The sequence below is a fragment of the Papilio polytes genome, unplaced genomic scaffold, assembly GCF_000836215.1.
Source record: "Papilio polytes unplaced genomic scaffold, Ppol_1.0 DF823823.1, whole genome shotgun sequence".
Lineage (NCBI taxonomy): Eukaryota > Metazoa > Arthropoda > Insecta > Lepidoptera > Papilionidae > Papilio > Papilio polytes.
The window spans coordinates 401,098-419,787 of record NW_013525381.1 but is presented as its reverse complement, the minus strand read 5'-3'; the positions used below and the strand labels follow the sequence as shown (position 1 = coordinate 419,787).

General features: G+C 32.8%; 5 protein-coding genes across 5 annotated transcripts in view; 3 read left to right on the top strand and 2 right to left on the bottom strand.

Moving 5' to 3' along the window:
- Positions 1–566: 566 nt before the first annotated feature.
- On the bottom strand, positions 567–2,272 carry LOC106103351 (UPF0568 protein C14orf166 homolog). Its single transcript, XM_013283093.1, has 4 exons — positions 2,009–2,272; positions 1,716–1,940; positions 1,211–1,297; positions 567–983 (listed from the first exon to the last, which is right to left on the bottom strand). The coding sequence occupies exons 1-4, from the start codon at positions 2,067–2,069 to the stop codon at positions 685–687; spliced, it is 672 nt and encodes a 223-aa protein (XP_013138547.1). The 5' UTR covers positions 2,070–2,272; the 3' UTR covers positions 567–684.
- A 549-nt stretch (positions 2,273–2,821) lies between these two features.
- On the top strand, positions 2,822–5,002 carry LOC106103414 (dehydrodolichyl diphosphate syntase complex subunit DHDDS). The gene is made up of 5 exons (XM_013283179.1): positions 2,822–3,172; positions 3,241–3,374; positions 3,623–3,771; positions 4,305–4,480; positions 4,750–5,002. Exons 1-5 carry the CDS (start codon positions 2,984–2,986, stop codon positions 4,948–4,950), a joined length of 849 nt encoding a protein of 282 aa, XP_013138633.1. The 5' UTR covers positions 2,822–2,983; the 3' UTR covers positions 4,951–5,002.
- Positions 5,003–5,190: 188 nt separating this feature from the next.
- On the bottom strand, positions 5,191–8,198 carry LOC106103413 (protein FAM50 homolog). The gene is made up of 6 exons (XM_013283178.1): positions 7,697–8,198; positions 7,402–7,497; positions 6,792–6,996; positions 6,284–6,438; positions 5,875–5,987; positions 5,191–5,390 (listed from the first exon to the last, which is right to left on the bottom strand). The coding sequence occupies exons 1-6, from the start codon at positions 8,039–8,041 to the stop codon at positions 5,291–5,293; spliced, it is 1,014 nt and encodes a 337-aa protein (XP_013138632.1). The 5' UTR covers positions 8,042–8,198; the 3' UTR covers positions 5,191–5,290.
- Positions 8,199–8,666: 468 nt separating this feature from the next.
- Positions 8,667–11,098, top strand: LOC106103407. The gene is made up of 5 exons (XM_013283166.1): positions 8,667–8,954; positions 9,026–9,185; positions 9,265–9,481; positions 10,014–10,587; positions 10,906–11,098. Exons 1-5 carry the CDS (start codon positions 8,761–8,763, stop codon positions 11,096–11,098), a joined length of 1,338 nt encoding a protein of 445 aa, XP_013138620.1. The 5' UTR covers positions 8,667–8,760.
- A 71-nt stretch (positions 11,099–11,169) lies between these two features.
- LOC106103320 (gem-associated protein 5-like) overlaps positions 11,170–18,690 on the top strand; it is a 9,097-nt gene continuing 1,576 nt past the window's right edge. Inside the window, exons 1-11 of the mRNA XM_013283056.1 lie at positions 11,170–11,495; positions 11,964–12,147; positions 12,436–12,598; positions 13,336–13,444; positions 13,975–14,114; positions 14,483–14,607; positions 15,016–15,190; positions 15,854–16,270; positions 16,880–17,027; positions 18,000–18,079; positions 18,654–18,688. Of these exons, the coding sequence (XP_013138510.1) occupies positions 11,170–11,495; positions 11,964–12,147; positions 12,436–12,598; positions 13,336–13,444; positions 13,975–14,114; positions 14,483–14,607; positions 15,016–15,190; positions 15,854–16,270; positions 16,880–17,027; positions 18,000–18,079; positions 18,654–18,688 (1,902 nt within the window). The remainder of the gene's footprint in view (positions 11,496–11,963; positions 12,148–12,435; positions 12,599–13,335; positions 13,445–13,974; positions 14,115–14,482; positions 14,608–15,015; positions 15,191–15,853; positions 16,271–16,879; positions 17,028–17,999; positions 18,080–18,653; positions 18,689–18,690) is intronic.

The window sequence follows — 18,690 nt, the reverse complement described above, 5'->3', positions numbered from 1 at the left end:
ACAGATGTTAGAGAAAGGAGGAGGTATGCATTGATTATGTAAAATGTATGCATACTTGCATACTAATTCTTTAGTTTAGTGATATATTTGCTATGTGTACAGAACTTTGTTCTAGTTCATTTAATTTTATTAGTTAAAAATGTTTTGAATAAAGAATAAGTACTTTTACTTAATTTTTTATTTAAATTTATTAACATATCTACATAAAGGAAGTAATAAAAGTTGATCCACTGTACTAACATTAGGACCATTTTCTAAAGGCTTGTCCCATCACTGGCTGATACAGGCTCAGATAACTTAAAAATGATGCCACTGTCAGATAAGGGAACAATCCAATATTTCCATCACATATTTCACATATTGGATTAGTATCTGATAATTCACAATTTGGTGGGACAGGCCCTTACTATCAAACAGATATTTCACAATAAGTAAGTTTGATGACATCATATTTGTATATCATCAGTTTTTATCCATCCCTCACTGATTTCAAGAAATACTATAATATAAAATTTTAGGTAATTCTTATCCATTATTGACATGTATGTGTTAAAATAAAACAAAAGTTGTTACATAATATATTTAATTTCATATACAAGAATGAAAACGAGCTATTGTTGCTATTTTAGTAAACATTTCTGAGATTTTAATGCACATTGCGGTTTTATATGTATGGTCGTAAGGTTATCTACCAACTTTACCTAATTTGGTATCAGTACGTGGATCTGCGGTCACACTTTGTACAGCGACTAGAGCTTCATTTATATTTGTCTGTAAGTCTCTAAGGTTCTGAATGAACAAGAGTTCAAGAACATCTTTTGGTTGTTTGATAATGCTAACCTCAGTATTAGGATAATCAGGATGGGGTGACGTTTTTAATACTTTAGCTAAAGCTGCAATTCTAAATTTAGGATCAGGATGAGGTCCAATGCCGCTCAATGCACAAACTCTCTCCACTCCGGTAACAAATGCTGGACAAGAAACTGTAAAAAATATAAAATTGTTATCACTACAAACTAATTTCATATGTAAGTTGTGGATAATAATAAAAGTTTCAATTTTTTATTTTATAAATCTTTTCCAACTCAATGATGTAATGACGAAAAATGTTTTTCAATTAAAACATCTTGAATGATGAAAATGAACCTACTATGCTTTAAAATGTGTAACATTGTAAGAAATAGTAACATTAGTATCAATGAATACTTACAATTGAGATTATCAAGAGGGTTTATTGATACAACATTAGGTGTTACCATTTTAGGTTCTTCAGTTTTTACTGCCTTATATTTAGTAACTGGAAAAATAAAAGAAACCTGTAATTTTCTATTATATTGATAGTGTTTGTTTTCACCTAAAAGTAATTGGTCCAAGTGATGGATTTATGCAAGGTGGATAAAATAAAATATCTCAAATGATAGATGAATCCAACATGTACATAACACAGCAGAAATAATAATAATAAAATTTGTATGCAGCATTGTGAAAATTGAAGTTTTTATTTCAATAAGTCCATGATGATACAATTATACATAATTGACAAAATATTGTGCAACAATCACATAAGAAAAATGATTCTCAGCTCATCACTCTTTGTAGATTTGAAAATTAAATGGTTTTAATAAATCGTCCAAATCAACTGTATATAAAATAAACCATAGCCACTTCTGACTTGGTAGTCAAAAATAAAATAAAAATAGCTTTAGTTTACATACCATTATCAGCAAATTCCAATCTTACAGCATAGGATAAAAGCCAATTCAATTGTTCATTTGGTGTCCCATTAGCAACAGGGCTCACTAAGTCTTTTTGATATAAATCATACGCATTCTGCCAATTTTCAGAGTCGATATTCCTTAGACCATCTCTATCTTCGATTTTATAATGTCTGATTTTTTGGTCTTCAAGCCAAAGAACTACGCTCCTATATTCTTTGACGTCTAAAACAGGAGATTCGTCATAATTATGTTGCACCGGCAAGCAGGATAACTTATGAAATATAATTTACCTTCACAGTTAAAGCTTTTAGGGTTTGGATGTCCCAGGGCTGTTAATTTTAGTCTATACATGTTAATATCGCCACAGAAGTTTATAACGTTTCCAATTAGAAAATAACCTAAGCAGAAGTGAACTCTGCAGAAGATATCAAAACTGAAATCTTATACAAATTGGACACTTTCAAACTAACTTGGCATTGACAATTTTCGTGACTTTATTCGTGTTTTCCGCTGCCAACCTGCCAAACCATCCAAACTGTTGTAAAGAATGAACGAAAAAAGATGAACGAAAAACAAGAGAATGCATTCGCATAGATCGACGAGAGTATCTGACCCGGTATCAAATTAAATAGCGCCTTCATTTTTACAGGATCCTACTTATCCTGTACCTGTTAAGCTGTTATGCTCTGGTCTGTGTAAATGATTAAGTCGTTGCTTGGACATAACGACTTATGCATTATTCCGACTTAAAAACTGTTATATATATGTTATGTATAATACCTATCTTTAATTGTATTTCAATTATTACCTTGACTCCTCACCACTACATCAACTGCATTCGTTTTTTATTTTATGCATTTTGGTATGCTCATGTACGTTTTACATCAAATATAATGAAATTATCGGTCTACGTTTTACAGATACACTTGTTTGAGTATAATTACTTATCCTTTTCGTGTTTTTCTATTCGTTCACTCCACAGATCTCTTGTTTTACTGGATAGGCTATAAGCCATTGTAGTTTGTGCTTACCTGATTTTTATTTTGCCATTTTGATTACGATTGCTGTCAAGTTGACATTGACGTTTTGAGTGCCAAAGATTCTTGATTCTTGTCAAACTGGAGACTACTTATTCATTAACGGAAACTTGTAATTATTTTCTTCAGTGTTTTATTAGTACGCCTCAGTTTCAGTTCGTTTTAATCAGCCGTAGTCTTATCGCCGATTAATTAAATTCTTATTTTCACTATAAATTATCAGAAAATATGTCGTGGGTTAAAGAAAATTGTGTTTCTTTTTTTCAACTGTTCTGTATTAAAGTCGTTAAAAGCGGCAGAATTCCACAACACATAGCATTTATTATGGATGGAAACCGTCGATTTGCTAAAAAGAAAAGTGTTCAAAGTAGCGTTGGACATCATAAAGGTTTTGATAAACTTTCAGAAACATTAAAGGTCAGTTGGCAAAATGTATTTACAAACATTTGAAATAAATAAAAGGTTAACAGTACAAATATTTACAGTGGTGCCTTGATTTGGGTGTCCCTGAAGTCACAGTGTATGCATTCAGTATAGAAAATTTTAAAAGAAGTGAAGAGGAGGTTGCAGCGCTTATGGACTTGGCTCGGGATAAATTTAAAAGACTTTTAGATGAAATGTTAGTATATTTTAATACCCTGAATCGACTGCTTGTTTTTTGTTAACTATTTGTGTAATTTACATCATTTACATAATCAATTACAATAACAATTTCAAGCAATACCAGTTAGAAATAAAAAAAAATATCATGAATCCTAAAAAATTTCAATACAAGTTTGAACATTGAGTTGATGTTAAATGGTTAATTATTTGATTTAGTCATCCCTGTACGCTAATTACAAACTACTGAAAAGCTTTTATTTACAGTGAATTAATAAATGAATGGGGTGTTCGGATACATGTAGCTGGCCGCTTGTCCATGCTACCGGAGGACTTACAGTCCCTTGTTGCTAAAGCAATGCTAGCCACAAAAAACAACAATATATTGCAGCTTAATATTGCTTATGCATATACAGGTATGTTTAATTGTTATTATTTCATATATCCTTATTTGCTTATTTACTACATAATATATTATGTGATTTATATAAATATAAAAATGAATGTAAAACATGTTATATAAAAAATAGAGCACCACCGGCTGTGGAATCCCATGACTCAAGCAACCAGTGGTCAGAGCTACTCAGACAGGAACCTCCTCACAGTGCATGCGGTTTCTAAAAGAACTACCTTTTAAATCAGGCTCTTAATCCAACTGTCTAGTGAGAGCTTCTTAAGATGTTGGTCGAAGCTCTTTTGTATTAGCCCATGCACTTATTAACTTTATTTGTAAATTGTAATTTCAATAAAAGTTTGTTTATTTATTTAAATAATGTACAATGAAATAACTGGAAGCTAATAGTACAACAGTAAATTTTATTATGATCTATGGTAGTACTAATTTCATAGAAGACCTCCATTGAATAGTGTTTATATCATTTTATGAATATCCTTCCCAATGTAATTTAAAGTTAGTTTGGACTTACATTTTCCTATTACATATCTGTAGGTCGAGATGAAATTAGTCGAGGTGCATCACATATAATTGATGGCATTCAAAACAAAGATTTGTCACCTGAAGATATTGATGAGAATCTTGTATCACAAACTCTGGATTTAGGTGAAGCTGAACTGTTGGTGAGGACATCTGGTGAAGTCAGATTGTCCGACTTTATGTTATGGCAGGTAATAAATTATGTACATTTATTATATGTCAGGAAATCTTTAAAAAAAAAGAATAAAAACATAACAGGTGAGTTATAATAATGATACACTTAGCTTGGCTCCTTAGGACCATCATGTAAATACTCTACATGTAGTTCATCATACTACATATTGACCTTTTTCTTAAAATAAGGTATTATCGTCTTTAAGTTGTTTTAAGAATTAATTAACAATATGAGTTCTTATAGTATGACCAAAAATTAAGTTACTTATGGGATTTTTGTTGTTAGGTTTCCAGGACAGTGTTGTACTTTACTGATGTTCTTTGGCCAGAGTTCACTATTTGGAATCTCTTAGCTGCCATCATTCATTTCCAAAGGCATGCTCCGCCTATCTCACCAGAAGTGGAAAACACAAAGAGTAAACAGAAGTTCTTGGATAAGCTAGAAAAGAAATGGTGGCGAGAACTTGAAAGCTATGTTGTGTGTTAAATTACTTGTAATAAGGTTTAATAAAAATAGGATTTAAAAATATTTTTCGAAATTTGAATATTTTTTAAACAACTTGCCAACTATTCAATAAGTCCTGCAAATGTTTAATTTCTGTACAAATTTGGTAATGAAGCAATATTATTTCCATTTATTTATAGTGTAAATAATTTTAAAATATATGAAAACTTTATTTTATTGTAAGAGTTAGTTGGGAATTACAGATTTGCATAAAATACCAAATGTGACTTAAATATTTATTGACTATTTATTGCATAGTTTACATAAACTTAAGGGTCAGATTGCTTCATAAAAGTTATTAAACATATATTTTAAATGACAATCATTTTCCTTTAATTGTATACTTAGAGTAAGTTTTTGTTGGATCATATGGTTCCCATCTCGATGCAGGGAATATGTGTTTGTTCCTTTCATACCAGGACCTAAAAAAATATATTAAAACAGTGTATATTGGATTGTATGCAAAAAATTGCAAGGTTAAGTTATAAACTACATATTCAAGTAGGTCATGATTATTTCAAAAATGTTAAGATAAATTATAAAGATATGATCAAATATATAGTTAGTAATTTTTGTTTAAGTAATTCATTCACAATAAATTTCTTGTACTTGAAGCACAGAGGTCAACTTAACTATTACATAACTTGTGTTAAGTTGCTTAGCATTTCATGTTCCTTTTACTGTTTTTTGGTATGAATGTTGCCTCATATGTGCTTATGAGAGAACAATAAGAGCTTATTAAAGGAATAATTTAATAATAAATATTTGTTAATATTGAAAATAAAATGTTTGTGTAGTTATTATTATTTTTACTTCTCTCCAACTCTTGCTATCATGTATGATTTCTCTCCTTATAAATGAATTAAAGGTAGAATACAACATATATTTAAAGATACATGAACTTACCTCAAAAGAACTTTTCCAGCGTGAGAATCCTGTTTTTCTTGTGTCGCGTCATTTACCAATCTAATATCATCTGATGCATCAAACTGGAATAAAGGACCACTTTTGCCTCGGGCCTGGAAAAGTATGGCAATGATAAATTACAATCATTTTATATGTTTACAATGTAAATATTTTGTATGTAACCAACTGTTGTATATTGGATTTCACCAATTTAAAATTTAATTTAAACTTAACATAAATTTAAGACAATTATTTTAATCAAAATATCCTTAAATAAACACTTTTAACAAAATTTATGGTCACCAACTGGCATGCAACTGTCAGTACATGCTAGTATGTAAAATCTGTCAATGATAACAAATATGATTTTCACTTTGGAAACTATAGTAATACATTTTCTTAAACATACCTTGGTAACTATGAAGTCGTAAAATGTATAATGATGGGGTAGAATAAGATCTTCCTTTACATACATCAACTGATCAGCGGAAACAGTCTTTAATTCACTGAATTCAGGTCTCAATGTGTCAAGGCATCTTTGGAGAAACTGGTATATTGAATTGCCTGAAAAGTACTAGAATTACATTAGTTACAATCTTCTAGTTTTAGTAGAGATGTTAAATATGATCTAAACATACCACTAATTTTATACTAAGGGTCTATCCCACCACTGGCTGATAGGCTCAGATAGCTTAAATATGATGTCACTGTCTGATAAGGGAACAAAATTTAATATTTCCATGACATATTTTTGCAAATTGGATTGTTATCAGACAATTTACAATTTAGTAGGACAGGCCCTAAGTTTACTAAGGTAAATACTAATTTGACTGTTGCTAAGTTGCCTTACTTTGTGTTTTCTCTTCAATGATCACAGAGGTGACTTGTTCTTTTTAAATAAAAATATTAATGGTTACCTTTCTTAAGTGTAACATTCTTCCTATGTCCAGATCCATCCCAGTAGCTGAAGGTAACAGTGATGGGTTCATCTTTAAGACTTGCCTGCGTCATGACCCACTCCAATCTCAACTCTTCTCGTAACTTCAGGTCAGCTTCTTCCCTCTCTCTGTCCGGTAAGAAGGATGTATCAACATCGGGATTTTTGCGGATCTTTTTTAGTGGCTGTAAAATGACATAAGAACACTTTTTTTGTGCAAGTGTAGAACATTTACATGCTTACATTTGTAAGCAAGATAAATGTTTTGAGTGGAATAAAATTAAAGTTTCCATTTTGTTATCAAGATGTTTAAAAAAATTAAGTATGTGTTTTCAAGCAGTCATTACCAACATGAATGGTAAAATTTGCTAAAAAGGATCATACAGTAAAATAAAATCAGGGTAAAAGTAATAATACGATGAAATTAACATTTTAATGTTGGTTTTTTATAACAGGGTTTTTTTGAAACCTTGTCTGTTTTGAAAATACTTTAGTAATTCACAAAATTCATGTGAATAAATATTTTAAATGTCCTATACTATTTGTAAGAAAAATTATTATTTTTTTACATTCTAATTTGTAAATCATACCACTTCCTCTTGTTCCCGCCAATCCTTTTCTGGTTTGACATCTTCCTCTTCCTCTTCATCTTCATCCTCATCTAAATCAAATGATAGTGCTTGTATCTGTGGAAAAAACATTAGTTAAAACTCAGACAGAAGCTTTATGTTACTGGTGGGTGATAGTGGGACTTAAGTAATAATTTATTAATCTATTTAATGTTGTACAGTGTTGCAGAGAAAGTAAGAAAAATAATATAAACTACAGCATAGTACCAAGCTTTACAATTATCAGTTTGTATTCACTATAAACATTCATATTTACCTGCCGTTTTTGCTTATTTTTCTGAGCTTGTTTGGCTTCAATTTCTTTTTGTCTTTCCTTTTCTTTCTCTGCTTTCTTTTGTGCCAGTTTTTTTTCTCTTTCTCGAACTATATGTTCCTGTTTAGCTTTCATCTCATCCAAAGTAACAAGACCAATAGTGGAACTCTTTAATTGCTGCTCTACTGCATCATAGTGTGTTGCAAACTTATTCTCAATATTATCAATTTTTAAGTCTTCTTCTATCTTCTTCTTGCGAAGCTCTATCTCTTGCTGCGCTTTCTCTCTTTTTTTCATCAGATGCATGGCTCTGCCAGCTTCTGATGCAGCCCCTTTGTAATGAGCCATGATTGTACTTGTTATTCTTTTATAACTTAAATAATCACTTATATCACCATGGAATCACAACTACCACTTGTAACGATTTAATTCAAAAAAATTACAATTACTATTCCGAATTATTCTAGAAAATTTCAGCAGTCTTGTTTACTTTCAATGGCAAAATGGCATTGAATTGACAACGAACCATAGCCAACTTGGTCCACAGTAAAAAAAAAAACTTTCATAGACATAGAATTCAAAAACAGACTACTTAAATTAAAAGTACCAAATATATGCAGTGGTGGAAAACGTCATATTTCAAAATCTAGTAACGTAAATGGATAAATTAAAACTAATTACTTAAATCTATAAGTTTTTCCTTTTGAAACCGTTAAAATATTACGGCGATGAATTGTAAATACTTGTCAGTTACTTATGTTGCATGAACCTATAATTTTAATACGCGGAAATTCATCGCAAAAAAAATTGTGTGTAGGTTGAACGTTAAAAACTCGCATTTTCAAGAGATTTTTTATTTTTATTTAATTTCAATCAATTATATTCAATAAACATAATCTATACATTTTGTAATTTGTAATAATATTATCTACACATTTTGGCACATTTTTTACATTTCTTCGAATGTCAAAAACTGACGTTTCCAAATCTAACTTTCAAAGTCTTACCGGCCGGTATTTAATTTACCTGCGATTTAATAGTTGTTCCTTTGGTATTTTTACATAAACATGGAAGAAACCGTATTATTTCCATCTCCCAACTGGTTTCAAAACACAGTGTTGACTTTAAGCAAAGACCGTTGGTTCGTTTATGGTGGTCCGCAGAAGTCTTTGTGTGTATTAGAACCGATTCCAGATTCAGTAAGCATCGTTAAAGGAGATGTTTATAGGGCTCATATTTTACATAAAGCCCACCTCGAAAAGTAATACTACTTCCTTTCCAACATTGCAAATGCACACCTTCTTCACATTAACATGATATGTTTTTTTACAGAGTCGTCAGTGTGGATATATCTCCAGAATGGCCCGAAAAAAGAGCATTTATAAGCGGTAGTGCTGATGGCTGTGTGAAATGTTGGGTTTTAGAACAAGCAGATAACAAATATAAACTAAGAACTACCCACAGTCATTCTGTGCACAGTAATGAAAAAGAGGTGCTTATCATAGAATTGCTACCTTTTAAAATGATTATCAGTAAGAATAGTGATTATTTTGAATTTGTTATCTTTTCAGGAAGTGGTAGGTGTGGGATACAGTAATGAAACATATGCAGTAACTGTCGGGTCATTAGGACATGTTGTCAAATGGGATCTTAACTCTAATGTGATTAAAACCTATCGTAATTTCCTGAAAATCTTCCGACCATCAAGTATGTCTTGTTCTCCCCATGTTCCTTTGAATGTGGCCATTGGCACAAAGCAAGGAGTTATTTTTGTGGTGGATTTAACTGGTAATTACTACTTTATTCTACAAATTGTATAATTGTACTGAGATTTAAAAAAAAATGTGATATAGCTTTATATTAATCTGTGTATATTGATGTTTTTAACTCTAGCTAACTAAAAATTAACAGTCATGTTAGAGACCCACTAGCTTATGCCCGCAACTCCGTCCGCATGTAATTAAAAAAAAAGTAAGCAGGCTATGTGTTCTTCCAGACTATCCTCTACATCTATACCAAATTTCATTGAGATCTGTTTAAGCTACACAAACAAACAAACTCTACTACAAACTCTAACAAATCCATCCATTTATCTAAACTTTTGTATTTATAATGTTCTCATATATCTTTATTTCTTATTTTTTCTATAATATATTTTACATGACTTGTATTAAAAAATAAAACTTATAATATTAGTATGAGTAACAATAAATGAACACCACATGATGTTTCAAAGTTCATTCAATTATTATTAATCAAAAATGAAACTTTGAATGTAGGCTACATTTTCAAATAGTAAATATGAATATGCTATTTACAGGTCCAGGGAAGGTACTGTACAAAGTTCGAGGGCAAGATGATGAAATTGTCAGTGTAAGTTGGTGTCCACAGTTTGAAGTTTGTGTAAAACAAACACTTGATATTGACAAGAAAGTAAGTGCTAATGAAAGAATGCATAAAATAAGACAAGAAGCTGAAACTTCTGAACGAAATATGAATAATTCTGGTGTATCTAAGACATTGCCCGAAGATAGTTTTGATGAATCAATTGTTCAGGAGGATGACCTGTTTGATATGTACAAAGATTATGAGACAGATGCTTTCGGACCTAAAAAATATGAACCAGAAGATATACTAGTCAAGATAAAAGAAGAAGTAAAGACAGAAGTTAGTTATTTAGATGAATGTAAGAAGTTAACTGAGGAAATTTTAAAAAGAAAGAATCAACCTGAAGCTAGTATAGAAAGTCTGGTCGATGCTTTAGAAAATGTGGCCGTTGATAAAGAAGCAGATAGTTCTGGTGATACTAACAGTGATAATGGAAAGGAATTTGAGTCTACTGAAACAGTTCTTCATCCACACAAACATCTTGTTTCCAGCTTAGGAAAAAATGGGTGAGTGACATATTGTTATTTTAGATTGTAAAAAGTAGTTAATTTTACTTCATAAAGCAAGTTTAAGTAAGAATTTTAACTTGTAAACCTAATTGGGTAAATGTTATTAGGGAGAGGAGGGGATCTACCTCCCCTATCCCTTAGAAAATTAAAATATTTTAACAATCTGACCCTTTTCATGTTATTAGCTGTCCAGTCTTTTGCTAGTGACCTTAGCATTACTATTATTCCATTAAAATGTATTCAGCTATTTAATGCACAGGTCACAAAAATGTAATCATTGTTATCTTATTTAAATTATAAGGTATTTTTTTCCAGATGTGTGAGAATTTGGGCCAACAGTGGGAAGTTAATAAGTAGTTGTATTGCTCCTATCTCTACTAATAAGAACCAGAAGAATATAAAAATACATCAATGCACTACATTGTTGTGGTGCAAGCCTGACATGTTGTTAATTGCTGATGGCAGGAGTCAATTATTACAGTGTAATCCATTGGAAATGGATGGGTAATAAACATTTTTATATATGTACTTTAAGTTAAGTGGTCTTTAATCAAATTGCTCAACTTGTAATTAATAAAAATGCATGAACTTCTTAAACAAAATGTCTCTAAATTCCGTAAACTGTTTTTGTATTTACAAATAGTTCACTTTTGCAGGAAAAATAAATTTTTATACAAATTAGTCCATTCACAACATAGACGTGGGTTATTTTCTATTGTGTCTGATGCACCACGGGTTCAAACACCCGAGTGCACTGAGGAATCAGAGAAGTGGAGTGTGTGGACAACTGCTCAGGATCGTAATGTCATCAGATATTCCCTCGGTGCCAAGGAGGTTGTATACACTCATGCAACCTGTGGAGGTTTCCTGTACAATGTGCAGTCATGTCCTTATGATGTGAGAAAGTAAGAGTTTATTTATGTCCTAAATATGAAGTTTTTGTTTAATTTTGCCATTCGAACTTGTGGGGAATTCTAATAGTAAGAAATGTCAAAATTATATTTTGATATTTCTTTGTGATTCCCAAGGCTTCTCATATTAAATATGTTAAAGTTCTTTACTGTACAAGAATTTAACTGTAATGTGATAATTTCCAGTTCAATATCTGTAACATCTATGGAAAAAACATTTAGTTATCTTTTTTTAAAGAGAATGAGAGAGATGTCCATATTTTTAGACATTAATATCATTCTGACAACATAATAACTTCAATACTCTAATCAAGCCTGAACGGCGCGCTATTCCCAATACTTCTGAATGACATTGACAGATGTTGTAGGGATGGGACATGCATGTCAATGACCTAGTGTTGTGCCGATTTCTTAACAATATAAATGAATGTATTGAAAGTGGAAAATTACAAACACATACAGAGTGGCAGTGAGCTCCGGAGACGGCGCTGTCAGAGTGATAGAGCTGGATGTGGCAGAGGAAGAAACGAAGCTGTCAATGGGCGGCGTCGCCACGTACTGGCAGAATGTTCAGGGAAAAGTGCTAACAGTGGCCTGGCATCCTACTAAGGAGAATCTATTGGCCTTTGGAACTGCTGAAGCTAGGGTATCTAATACTTGAAGAACTTCGTTTTTATCTTTACTAAATTAACACGCTTTCAATTTTAACGTCATATTAATGTCAGTAGATTTTTTACAAACTCTTTTTTTTTAATTCTGCAGTGAGAAACATTCTTTTATTTTTATTAAAAAAAAATATTTCCTTATTCAGACTGATAAAGGGTAAAATATAGTGTAACTTTTAACTAGTAATTTCTAAATTCTTCATTGGCGTATAACTTAGTATAGTGTACATTTCTCTTGCTTTTTTTTTAATTTCACTGTTATTTACCAGGTGGGTTTAATCGATGCGAATGGTAGGACGGACCGTCCCGCGCGCGCGCTGCAGCCGGCGCTGAGCGGCGGCGTGTACTCGCTGTGCTGGGCCGAGCGCGACCAGCTGCTGGCCGCTGCCAACGGGGAGCTGGTCCTATATAACACTAGTAAACCTGATCAACGTAAGTAAATATTACTATTGTCCTGTTATCATACTATCATACTTACCTAATATTGTAATTGGATTGATGTTTGTTAGAGTTTGTAGCCTAAACAGCTGAATGGATATTGATGAAATTTGGCATAGATGTAGAAGATAGTCTGGAAGAACACATATGCTCACTTTTGTTTTTTTACTCTCACGCGGACGGAGTCGCGTGTGAAAGCTAGTTTTTTTTATTTATTGGGGTAAAAGCACAAGAAAAAAATGACACAATAAAATTCAGAATATTCAAATTTTGAGTGTACGCGCCATTCACAACTTTACCACGTAGTAACTGTAATAATAAAATAAATCTATAAACAGGCTAAATCGTCTCTTTTTTTAAGGCTATTCGTACTAGTATATATTTTAAAATTAAAATTATTATTATAAGAATTGACAATCCGATTTAGGCTGACTATCGCAGCCTTCAGTGACAAGCTGGAGGCCGCATCAGCTGAGCCATCTCCTTTTGGTCAAGAATTTTTATCTTTATTTTTTTTTTCAATAACATGATTTGTAAGTTGTGTTCTTTTAAATTTTTTTGGTCAATAAATAGCGTTTTATTTTATTTTATTTTTTAAATGGCGACCGTAAGCCGTCATTGATTCGAAATTTGTTGACAGTTTGCGGTTCAAAGTTTTAATATGTTTTGGTATTTATTTCAGCGCCGGTGAGTGTAAAGGTGTGTGTGGAGGGCGTGCAGTGGGCGGTGAGCTGCGTGCGCGCGCGCGGCGCGCTGCTGGCGGTGGGCAGCTGAGGGCGCGGTGGCCGTCACTACAGCCGCCCCGCACTGCACCGCACTGGCTGTTAACTACCTATACACGTGAGATAGCTGATATCTTATTAATACAAGTTTATTATAATTATACCTCGTTCATAGTTGTTCACAGTTGGCCAGTAATGCTTAATAACTGGACTGGGTATAACTGTGCCCGGTTAACATGTATTACAGTTGATCAGGTTTCAATAACTGGAATGGTCTTCACCTGGCTTATCGGGAAACTTAACTGGTGCCAGTAGATACAATCCATGCGTTCGCGACTGTCTAACTGTACTATTCAAGTGTGAACCGCGCTTTATATTATACCCGGTTTTTTATTTAACGGATGTTTTTATAATATTTTGTATATCACTGATTGCCATTTAATTAAATTAAATGAACACAGTATTTTGTTTCTTGTAATTATTTTTTTGTATCGAAATTGAAAGGATAATGTTTAGCTATTTATCTAAATTACTTTTTGTTTTTTTTTTTTCAATTATTAATGATTTTTTTTTCCAATAGTAAATTATGGTAACAAATCTCTAGTTAAATATAAATTCTTATGTTAATGTTATGTATTAATTTTCCAGTAAATCGATATACAACGTGGAGTGGCATCCGGAACATACAACTGAAGGGAATGAGGAATCTCCATACAAAAATCTCATCGCTGTCTCGTCTCTCGACAAACTGCACAGTATCTCTATCCTTGAATATGGAGATAAAGAAGGTATTTACAAGAAAAATACACCTTTTTTAAAGAGATTTATTCAATTACAAATATGTAAACTATTTTGTATAAATTGTTTAATTTTTTCTTTAATTATGAAATTGTAGTAAATGTTTTGTTTTTTTTTTTAATATTTTCCGTGCGTTACTTTTTAATCGACTTAAAGGTTCTCAATTTTATAGATTTTCTTTTGTACGTACATCGATGTTGCAATTAATGACCCAATCTTTGTGATTCTTTTTTTTGTTTGATGCACAATCACTGCCATATGGTCGCAATTATTTACAAGATTAAAAGCAATCCAATAGTTTAGAAAAAAAAGTAAATGTTTGTTTTGTAGTTGAATTGCGATTTTGGTATGTTTTCAGACGGTAGTAAGCAGTTGCAGGTGTGGCGAGTGCTGACTGGCCACAAGAACTCCGTGCTGCAGCTGGCTTGGAGCCCGCACCGAGACCAGCTGCTGGCTTCCACCTCGCAGGACTGCACCATACGGGTAATTATTACTCTGTCTTGTTACAGACAATGTACCACAATGTACCACAATGTACCACAATGTACCACATGTTTATAGGATATACGAATTTAAAATAAATTAACTTGTGTTAAACTTTGGGTAACATTAATACGAATAATAGACTGACATTAATAATCATATTAATATTATAAATGCGTAAATTTAGATGGATGGATGGATGGATGTTTAATGAAGTTTGTAGCCTAAACGGCTGAACGGATTTCGATGAAATTTGGTATGGATGCAGAGGATAGTCTGGAAGAACACATACCTTTTTTTATTCCACGCGAACGGAGTCGCGGGCGAAAGCTAGTCTGTAATAAATACAACTGTAATATAGAAGGGAAAAAAAGTGTCTTCTTTATAATATGATTATTATGAATGTAGGTGTGGGATGTGTGTGCGGGCGCGTGCGTGTGCGTGAGCCGGGCGCACGCGCAGTACGCGGTGTGCGCGGCGTGGAGCGCGCGCCCGCAGCCGCCCGCGCGCCTGCTCTCCGGCGGCGCGGACTGCGCGCTGCGACTCTGGACGTACACGGACTACCCTCCTGATAAATACCAAGGTTCATCGCTAATTATTAACTACTAGCTGCTGCTTGCGACTTCGTTCGCGTAAAATTAACGAGAATTTAAATAAAAAATAGCCTATGTTACTTACTGATAAGCTAATTAATGGTGATTTTTTTTAAAACAGGCAATGGCCTGTTTCAAAAATGATTTACAGCAATAGTATAGATAGCAAAGTTTAGGTGGATGGATGGATGGATGTTTGTTAGAGTTTGTAGCCTAAACAGCTAAGCGGATTTAGATGAAACTTGGTATAGTTGTAAAGGATAGTCTAGAAGAACATGCCAACTTACTTGAGTTCTTGTTGTTTTAATTATACGCGGTCGCAGTCGCTGGCTAAAGTTAGCATAATATATTTATTACTTACTTTACTATAATTGTGCACAAGTAATAAATAAATAAATAAATCTCCAAGCATTGTTAATTCTAAAATGATTGTAACATATTAAAAAGTACAAAAAAATGGATAAAAATAAAGTAAATCAATTGAATATATATTCAAAAAGTATTTTAGTGAGGGTATTAAAATTGATCCAGTAGCGGCGGAGTTATGCCGTAACACACAAAAAAACATGCAGACAAATTGAGTACCTCCTTTTGGGAAGTCGGTCAAAAATACTATAAATAACACTTATCTATTGTAAATTTGCGTCTTTCAGAAGAAGAAGTTGGTGTTACGAAAAAAGATAAAAAGAAACACAAGCAAGAAACAAAGAAAGCGGAGGATATAAAAAATGAAATAAACGATAGTCTCGCTGTGGCTCAGGAAGATAAAGTAAAGACATCAAAGAAATTCCTTTTACCAATTATGCAAAAACAAATGGGCAAGTCTCTTTTAGCGGGCGCTAAGAAAATGTTAGAAAATTATATAAAAAAGAATTCAGAGGTTGAAAATAAAATTGAAATTAATATTGACACATTGAATAAAGAAAAATCTGAATATTTAGAAAGTAAGGTTAATTCGCCAGAGAATGCTGAGTTAGACAAAGAAAGATATAATAATAAAGAATTTGATATAGATTTTATTAAAATATTCGGCAGCACAAATGATGTTAATGAAGTATTGGATTTGGAATGTAAGTACTTTTATACTATTTTTGGTAAAACAATTTACCCTTAAGTAGAGATAATTTAGTTGCGTATTTTTTCGCAATAGGGGATTTTATATTCCCGGTCGGGTTGTAGCTATTTTCGTTTTTAGAAGATAGAATGCTTAATTCGTTTTATGTATATTGTAGAGGACAGTTGGGAAATTGAAAAAATAATAAAAGCATAGCCTTAGTTATTCACCGTAACATAAGCTATCATACTAATATTAAATGCGAAAGTTTACATGGATGTTTATTAGAGTTTGTAGCCTTAACAGCTGAACAGATCTGGATGAAATTTAGTATAGATGTAGAACAGTGATTCTTAACCAATGTGTCGCTTCACTTTTGTGTGTCGCCAGTTTTTGCATATTTTTCTCATAAACTATTTCTGAAGTGTATTGCAGTAAGTAAATAATTTTAATTTTTTTCTTTGTGTGCCGACAAATTTTGAAATCGTTAAATATGTGTCGCAACAAAAAAAATCACTGATGTAGAATATAATCTACAAGAACACATGGGCTACTTGCTTTTTTTTAATTCCACGCGGGGGAAATCTCGAGTAACAGCAAGTTTACAATATTAGTATTGTTTAAGCGGAGTACCATCTGTCGTGTGGCAACGTGGAGTCGTGCGTGCTGCTGTGCGTGGTGCGCGGCCGCGTGCAGTGCGCCGTGCAGCTCGCCGCGCGCCGCGACCTGCTCTGCCCCTACCTGCTCAGCCTCACGCCCTGCGTCTCACACAAGTAAGCCTTATCTGAACTAATATCCTGTAGGTCCCCACTGAGGGGCCTTCCCCAAGTTAGGGGTCACCAAGCCTCTCAACCACGCTGGCCCACTGCAGGTGATTTCACACATGTCTTCAATTTTCTTCACAGATATGTGCATGTCGCATCACGATGTTTTCCTTCACCGTAAGAACAAATATGTAGAGTGAATAGAAATGACAAATTGTAATATGTCATATTTCATACTAATGTTATAAATGCGAAAGTTTCGATGGATGGATGTTTGTTAGAGTTTGTAGTCTAAACAGGATCTGTATGAAATTTGGCATACATGTAGATCATGATCTGGAAGAACACATAGGATACCTGTTTTCTTTTTTTTGAATTCCACACGGACGGAGTCGCTGGCAAATGCTAGTTTATCTATATGCCAGCCGATGATATACGCTAGGTCTAGGGGACCAACATTAAATGGCGGTTTTTTAATCCATTTTTAAATCAGTTTGTTTTCTTGCATATGCAATGCATAAACATTGCCTTTAAAATTCAAGTACGTTTATTGTATTTTTTACATTTATTTTTCATTTTTTACAAAACCATACTATGCACATAAATAGATTCACTATTGGTCATCACTTAAAAAACCTCCATGTTATAAATTATAAAAAAATATATCAATCATCAATTTATTTTGGAACATTAAAATGTTTGCAAAACATTGAAATCCATAGACAATAAATTATATTAATTGTTGAAATGTGTTAATATAATACTCAATATCCATTTAATTATTCAATTATTTTTAAATTTCAATTTAAGAGATCACTCTGCGAAACATAGTATAGAATTTACAATAACACTCAACATCATAATTAAATTTAAAACTTAACAATTAGATACCCTTAAGTCCAAGCTAAAACCTGTTAAATCGTTTTAAATGTATTTTTTTCACTTGTCATAATAAATGTATATAATGGTTAACTTTGTTAGGTATTGGAAGGAAGTGATGCAGTTGTATGTAGCGCAGATAGATAGACTCATGGCAAAAGGAGAGGAAGACAAACAAAACTGTAAGTTAAATCCTTCGTTAGTATTATTTTAAAAACACTGCTGTAGACTGCTCCTGTAAACTAAAGCGTGAAGTTAGATACCCTATAACTTTACTCAATAAGTATTTTTAAGATTGTCGTGTTCAAACGCTACAGATATTTGTACAGGTTTGGTTAAAGACAGGTAAAATTTGGAGCACTTAAAACACATCGGAAATATGTATTTATTTATACAGTAACATAGAAAGTAAGTTAGGTTTAAAGCCAGTTAACAAAGTTTGACAAACCTTTCCCCGAGTACACTGTCTCTTTGAGACATTCAGTGAATCTAAAAAAAAATATATTGATAAGAAATTGTCTAGCGTGTGAGGTATAATTTAATGTACAAGTTATTAGAGCGGGCGCACACCTTTGACTAAACTATCGTAAACCTGTTGTGCGATTGTCGATTGTTTCGCAGCATTATTTACTTGCACAACTAAAATCAGTGTGCGCTCCATATAACGCTCATAGGAATCATAGTGCGATAAAACAGTTGTGCGATACTTTAGTCAAAGGTGAACGGGCGCTGTAAAATATATTATGTATACGACAGTGTCGCGCAAGTACGGCGGCGCGGTATTCCGCAAGCT